Raw genomic sequence first — 7862 nt, 5'->3', positions numbered from 1 at the left:
TACATTAAAAACAATTGCTAATGTTGAAGGCCAATGTAAATGATTGGAATTGTTAACAGCGGCAAACCCATTAACAAGGAATAACACCACTTTTGTATAGGAATGTAACAAATTTCATCAATAAACATAATTGCTCAGCAGGCCTATTGTTTACTTAACATATCTGTGTGATGAGTGGATAGAAGACTGACTAAAAAAAGGATGTGAGATTACATTCAAGAATTGGTAGTATTAAAATATAAAAGTCCTTTAATTGAGTAGAGGTTGCACTTACTTGTAATTTAGTCAAATTAGTCAACAAACAGGGTATAAGACAATTAGTGGTCATTGACTCTGTCATTGAGGCCGTTCCTTTCTCCTCTGGTCACACTAGGACAGTGCTTGTGACCACATGCAATCAAACTACATTTATCAACTTGTGGGCCTCAGATGGTGTCAGATGTGGAGGGTGGCCACAGGACTGACAAGCGACAGGTGGATATGATGCATGCAGGTCAAAGGGTTAAACACAGGTGTGTCAGGCAGGAAAACCACAGAGCATAATGTATAGAACCACCCCCACACCTACACACTACTGTAGAGAGTCTCAGGTAATAGTTCAACCTTTTCATCTGCCATTCGTGTTTTGTACGTGCCTAAAATTAAAAACACATCAGGTGATCTAACTAAAAAAAAAACTAAAATACTTCATTTTCAACCCCATGACTTATCTGTTGATTATGTGGTCAAAGCCCTAACTGACTTACACGCCTGCATCCAGTCTAACTCCGATGAAGTCAATACTGATAAAACACCACCTGGTACCTACACTGAGAAACCAGAGGACCTCAACACAGAGTATGTTCACTATACTTCACTATAATACCAAGTTATTGTAGAATCCCTAATCAGCCTAAACATGCACAAAAAAAAAAAAATAATGCTCCAGTCCTGCGTCAGAATAAGTGACCACCGACAAACATCAGCCATGACACTTTTAATGTCTCTCTTTAATGTTATCCAATTGCAGTGCATGGATTAGGTTCTCCCATCAAGTTCTAATTTTGGCATGGAAGAGACAACCCAACAGGAACATCCACAACTTTGTTTTATTCAATCATTTATTGCATCATGCTGTAGCTACATGCCCAAATGTGCTTCAATTTACAAAAAAGTGGTTGCACAAAAAACTGAAACTGAGAAACTAAACAGTGATTCAAAAATACAACCATAAACAAATACCATGACATGAAAAACTGGAAAACTTCACAGCTTTCTCTTCTGGGTGCTGATATACAAAACTGTAGAGAGAGAGAAAAAAAAAATTAGCAAAGCTTTTTTCCCCCCAAACTGATGCAATCAAAAACACCATCTCTTTTCATGCAAAAAAATTACATATTATACAATGCATATGCTGCAAGTTAATTTTACTATTTTAGTGTTTTGTCAAAGTCAAAGACTGATTTGTCTACAAAATAATTGATGAAATAACAATTAAATTAGGGCTGCAGCTATCGATTCTTTTTGGAATAGAGCATTCTAGCGATTATTTAATCGATTAAACGAGTAATCGGATAAAAAAAATCTGTTGCGTTATTAAATGCAATTTATTACAAAAAAAAAGTCATGCTGTACACTAGCCCTAGTCACTTCAAAGTAAATTAATATATATGTTTTATGTAGATTTGTGCATCTGTGTTCGATGGTGTTTTAAGCCCACGTCGACTTCAAGGCACCTAACCCTAACCTAACCCTAGTCTCTTCCATATCAAACTGCATTTACAGAGCAAACATAGGGGCGAATTGCCCCATTCGTGCAGAAGTCCTTTATTAACGCACTTTTCAGATACATGCATTCTCCCATACCCACTTTGGTCACACCAATAGTGCTCAAGTTCAAAATCAAGGCGGCCTTATGAAAGATGAGGTGTGATTTATTTCAAATAGTACCAGACTGAACCACCAACTTAATTTAGTTTGATTTAACTTAATTTAGTTTGATATGAAAACGTGGACTTTCTGGATTTAAATGGCATTCAGAAGGTCAATGAGAAAGAACACAAACAGTCTTTGACTATGAAAACGTAAGCAAGGTGAACAGAATAGCGAAAGGCCTACAGTAAAATTATGTCATCTCATAGCTAACAAAGAATTGACTTAACAACATTTCACTTGTGCTCTGAGGTTTGTTTCTAAAAAAATCAAGGTGTGCTTGAGGTGTGTTGATGTCATCATTTAAATCTCACGGACGTTTGAGAAAGAAAGTTTCAATGGCAGCTGCTTCTCAATATATAATATCAATGTATCTATGCTAATGAAGCTGTAGACTGACACCTAAAGTTTCGAATACAGTAGAGACTGGCATAACAATATCAGCCACCATTAGAAACGAATCAGAGACCAGGTAATATAAACGATAATTGCTGTTCGACTATAGTGCTTGTCTTTGCAAGTGTATGGATGACTTCGATCAAGTTGAAAAATAATGGACAGATTCGAACGAAGTAGGCTATGGGATGAGGACTTCACGTCAAGTTAAAACTGAAGGTGTACAGTCGGTAAGCTCCAATATCCAAACAGGGTGATTATAACGGTTTTCCCTATTTAACAATGTAGCCCCATGGACAAGGTAATGTCAGGAAATATGCCACCTTGTGACACTGTAATGGGGGAAAAACAAAGCCGTATCAGCATATTAAGCACCAAACTTGATACTGTAATGTTAATTTGTAACACTCTGGGTAACCTACATGTATTTAGGTCTACTGCCGACATCGAGCAATATGCTGTTTCAACTTGTAGTGGCGCTTGACCTTAATACAGCTGGAACTTAGCTGGAAAAGTGCTTAAGTCATTGGCAGAATGTGCAAAAGAGTTGTATACATAAGAAGCGCCCGGAGCAGCTCTCCCAAAGCGCGTAACTGGCTCCATGGCGCGTAAATTACTGACTTAAGTGACGGGCCGAATGCACGCATGCTGAACGTGCTTGGTTGCGCATTTTTTCATGGACAGACCCTTATGCACATGGGAGGATTTGCCCCTTAATGCATTAAGAGTATGGGGGGAAAGCCACGTAATCAGGCAACGAAGGAGTGCACGCATTTCACAGGAGTGCTGGGACCTATTGCACAAAAGCAGAATTAAGACATCCAGGATAAGTTACTGAGCTGCACTTAATGAATCCAAAACAAGAGCGTACAGGCTTAATTGGTTGCACAACGAGCACCACGCGCAAAATGGTTAGGCATTCCCGTGACGTCACATTGTCGCATGACGGGTCAGGAATGGCTAGTATGTAAAAGTTAATTAATGATCACAAACGTTTAAATAATGACAGTGGGTCTAGGTATATGTGATAACAATGTGTAGTGGGCAGTGGAATAACTATTGGTTTCTGTTTGTGGTGACTGCTGACTGAGATAAGGGATGAGATTAAATAGATCCTGGAACTTAGCCTGGTCTGGAGCAGGCTAGCTCCACAGAGTAAATCGCCATGGTAACTTATACCATAATAACATATCCTGCTGCCCCCTATCCCAGGGGGTATTCCATCAACATCGCTATTTCGATAAGTCTCGCTAATTTTAGTGAGAATTCCGTTCCATTAATGAGGTTAACGTGAATCCCAGCTTGGTAACTATGGGAATTTATGCCACAGAACTAACCTGCTCCGTAGCAGGTTAAAGGAATTATCCGGAGTAAAATGCTAGGGGAAAGTCCGTAAGAGTCGATTGCCGAGTGTGGAGTAACACGCTCTGGAAATTCACAATTTCGTCGCCGTTTAAAAAAAAAAAAAAAGTTGTATGCAACAGCAAACCCTAGCTTACTAACAGGTTGGAATTTTGAAATGTCACGTGACGTGATGTCTCGCGTGAGGTAGCCTCCTGTTGACGGAAGACGGCTTTTGCATGTGACTGGAGTGATCATCACATAAGAAGGAATACTGGACTATGTTTAAAAAAAAAAAAAAAAACGGCGATGAAATTGTGAATTTCCAGAGCGTGTTACTCCACACTCGGCAATCGACTCCTACGGACTTTCCCCTAAAGATGGCAGCTGCAGCAGCAACGTCTCCGGAAAGGTACTGGCTTGATTAAAATTCATTCTGGACTCTCTATCCGACCACATAAAGACCTCGAGATACTTCGGTTTGGCTTTAGGGACCCTCTACTCACTACCACGTAAGTAATGTTGTTTGGAACTGTAAAAAAGGTATAAAAATAGCGTTTTGTAGCGGCGAAATGACATTCCCGGGTCACTTCCAGGCTAACGAGTTTTGACTAAAAACGGTAAAATCGAACTTTCTCAATGTATGTACTCCCAATCATCCGTAAATTGATCTAAAGTGCATTTTACTCTGGATAATTCCTTTAACTTTCAAGCAAAATTAAGCTGTGTTGCAAAAAAAATGATCAGTCGGAAAATGAGATGGTTCCATCAACCTGTGCTTTTGTAGTACTTTCGTCACCTGTAGCCTACAAATTCAAAAATAGAAGTAGGCCTAGAAATGTTTTTTCCGACAGTGTCCAAAAAATTTATGAAGATTATGCAACCTAAAATGTTTTAACTTCACATGCGTGTGGTTCTAGGAATCTTGCTACTCTGCGTCATTTATGTTCGGTGGTGGTGTAACGTGCAGCGAGACGGCATGCCAAAGCAATTATATTGTTGCGTGTTCACAGGTTCGCTTCCCATACAAAGTATTAAGGCTACATAGCTTATCACCTTGATAATGGTATTTTTAGTTATACTATTTAATGAAAGACATATGTCTATTGTTGATAAAGGGTCATGCACATTTGGTAGGCTGTTCAGTGACAGTAATATGCTTTGCCAATGGGCTATATCTGATGCAAGCAAAAGGATAATTCTGTAGCCTGTAGAGGCAGCTAATAATTCAAACTGCTTCATGTGTCGACGATTGTTCATGAATGTCAAATCAACTGTGTGCTACACAGATTAAATAGTAGGCATAAATGACAAATTGAAAGCCACTGCATTTCAGATAAATTATATTTCAAACACTTTGGGACTTATGGAAGACAATAGGCTATTATGTTGATACTACTTTATTTTATGACCACCTACACCTAGACAATAATTTGGAGTGAACTCTTAATCTAAGAACGTAGGCTATAGATAGTTTTGAATATATGCCAAAGTTGTTTTTGAGTTTATACTATTTATTCATTCACTCGTTTTGTTCAAGCATAGAATGTATAGTCTATGTGTTCAAGAGTGAAGCCAATCAAACTCACAATTGATTTTAAACCATTAGCATTGTTGTTTTAAATGTATGCTTTCATTATTCTCCAATTACTGTAGGCAATCTAGCCCGGTAGAAACCAGACCCTTCTCAGTCGTAACTGAGAGTGGGTCTGGGGAAGGTTCGTTCACAGCCCATTTTCAAAGGGCGTTCCCAAACTTGACATATAAAGCAAGAATGGGGGACGAGAGACTGAAACGTTCAAAGCAATTATGTCGGAATTGTTTCAAGGCAAACACTGAAGTGTAGCATTCGAGTTATGCTCGCATAGCACACAAATTCAAAAGTAGCCTATGTGTTTTCTGTCGGCTACGTGTCCAGCTACTGTAGGCCTATAAATGAAAAGAATATCAAACCGTTTTCAGTAGCCTACCACTGTTGCAGATATCACATAGTTACCCCTTACATGTTTGTACAATGTTGCATATTCCAACATAAGGAAGCAGTTAAGAAACTTCTAACTCCCTGTCTTAAACCAACGTGATGGCAGTTTCAAACAAGCGGCAGCAACCATCGTTTTTTTTTTTTAAACCCGGCTTCTTCAACAGGGTGCGCTATCGCCATCGTGTAAAGCCTGCCTCGAGGGTTCTGATTGGTGCCTAGATCTAGGAAAATTGGAAATGGGCTAGAATGGGTTCTTGGCCAGACGGACTTTCAGAGTGAATCTCAAATTTGCCGGAAGTACGTCTGGGTTTTTCCCAGGCTATAGGCAATCTATTTTTTTCTCTCAATGTTAAATTTGATGACTTTCGACAGGGCATCAGCAACCGACAGTAACTGATACACGAGTGAACAAACATCTAATTTTTCATGTCTGTTTTTGATATCCCCATCCTCCTTGTATCTCATTCCTTGCTTTCTTCCTACATTGTTTTTTTAAGGGAAGGGCTAGGATATGCAAGGCGAGGACTGAAAGATGATAGACAAATTAAAATGAACCCTTGCTGTCGCCTTCAGGAACTCAAGTTACTGCCCCCCGAAAAAAGATGTTAAGACTAAAGAGATGTTCTGCCTGATAAACAGGATTTCAAAATCCTCTTGGAAACATCAGTGGTAAAAACAAATATATTTAAATGGTTCTCAATGTCCAACTTGAGAAGCCTTCAGGGCCATGCACAGAAATGTGTATATACTAACTACTGAATGTAATTATGTTACATAATGCAGGATAAGCTGATAAAACACTTACCATTGTTTCCCCTCAAAAATGCATCTCCATACTTGTTCTTTAACTGTCCATTTACATATTCTTCTGTTTGTTCCACAGCAATGTTCATGTAGCCATCCAGACATGCAAGAACACCTGGGAGGAAAATAAACATAGAAGAGACGACACCACACACTTACTAGGACGATCTTCATCTAAATCTATAAGGACCAGCAGGACTGGAATTATTTTCCCCAAATAACCCAGACCTCACTGACGTGCCAGAGCAAGTGAGTGAACAAAACAAAACAAAAACAAGATGATGACGTTAGGAGGATGTTAGCCTACCTCTGTAATCCACTCCTGAATTCAGTTTTACCACCACTGGTCTCCCAATGATTTGCTTCAAGAAATCACTCGGGGTTTGCTTTCGTAGACTCATGTTTATTCTGTCATAACAAAAGAGCTTAGGTTAACATTTTTCATAAAAGCAAAACCTGTTGGTGTTTTGAGTTGGTCATACACAGTCCTGCTGAGAGGAACAATACGATGCAAAAGCTAACGTTTGTGGCACTAGTAACTTTGGCATTAATTAGGTCAAATATAAACATAAGCAGATACATTACAAAAGAAGGTGGGTAACTTAACGGTAGGCGAAAGCAGTAACTTACGACCAGTCTCAACTGTGAACACATTTCTCGCGACATATAAACTAGCACTAGCCAATAGCCAGCATAGGGAGCCAAGAAAGGCAACGCTAGCATGTTCCTTTACATCAAGCTCTTCTGTTCTTTCACACGGTTTAACGTTACAGCGACTTATCGAAAGTATAAGATGCTCGATATCACCACACAACCACACAGCTAACATCAATTAATTGGCAAACAGTTAATGTTAACTGTAGCAACATTTCGCAAGTTATCACATCATGGTAAACTAACAGGATAAGCTAACTTACTAGCTAAGCTAGTTGTTAGCGTAGTAAATCTATGTTTGCTAATGGTTTTTACAAACGTTTGTAAACCGTTATAAATTCACTGAACACAGAATGTGATGATTAAACGCAAATGACCACTAGATGACTGAATCTGCTATTGATGTCGAGTATGTTTCAGTTCAGTCACCTGCAACGATGCTCCAAATGCTGCTAGCGTTGTCTTTCTGTTGTTGGTATGGTGCTAACCAGCAACAACCCACGTGACTTTATTGGACAGGCTACACTGCATACAGAAAGCGCAATGGTTCAAAACACATTGCAAGCCTACTCCACCGTTACTAGACTTTTGGCAGAAAAATCCTTTACATGGTGCTTTCTATGTTTGGGCCAGATTTCAGCCAATTTATGTGAGCAAGTGTGAGCAAAGAATTGCAATTCGGCCTCATTGAGGTTAAAGTTTGAAGTGAAACAAATGTTTTCTTTCTCTCTTTTTGATAGTCCAAATAACAAAAAATATGCAGAATTAGCCCATA

General features: G+C 39.1%; 1 protein-coding gene across 1 annotated transcript; it reads right to left on the bottom strand.

Annotated features, from left to right (window-relative positions):
• Positions 1-963: 963 nt before the first annotated feature.
• On the bottom strand, positions 964-7601 carry lsm6 (LSM6 homolog, U6 small nuclear RNA and mRNA degradation associated). Its single transcript, XM_076294221.1, has 4 exons — positions 7517-7601; positions 6741-6841; positions 6435-6548; positions 964-1280 (listed from the first exon to the last, which is right to left on the bottom strand). Exons 2-4 carry the CDS (start codon positions 6832-6834, stop codon positions 1246-1248), a joined length of 243 nt encoding a protein of 80 aa, XP_076150336.1. The 5' UTR covers positions 6835-6841; positions 7517-7601; the 3' UTR covers positions 964-1245.
• Positions 7602-7862: the final 261 nt, after the last annotated feature.

This window comes from Alosa pseudoharengus, unplaced genomic scaffold, assembly GCF_046254945.1.
Source record: "Alosa pseudoharengus isolate Yale_2024_CS ecotype anadromous, Long Island Sound unplaced genomic scaffold, YU_APseudo_1.1 YU_APseudo_1.1_scf_2, whole genome shotgun sequence".
NCBI classification, from domain to species: Eukaryota; Metazoa; Chordata; class Actinopteri; order Clupeiformes; family Clupeidae; genus Alosa; species Alosa pseudoharengus.
This window is presented reverse-complemented; position numbering and strand designations above follow the sequence as displayed.

What these genes read in the sequence shown, in the direction of transcription:
- lsm6 (XM_076294221.1), bottom strand. Translation starts at nt 6,834, where the DNA reads ATGAGTCTACGAAAGCAAACCCCGAGTGATTTCTTGAAGCAAATCATT. An exon ending in TTCAGGAGTGGATTACAGAG is followed by an intron (nt 6,549 to 6,740) that starts GTAGGCTAACAT and finishes TTTTCCTCCCAG; the next exon opens with GTGTTCTTGCATGTCTGGAT. An exon ending in ATTTTTGAGGGGAAACAATG is followed by an intron (nt 1,281 to 6,434) that starts GTAAGTGTTTTA and finishes CTCTCTCTACAG; the next exon opens with TTTTGTATATCAGCACCCAG.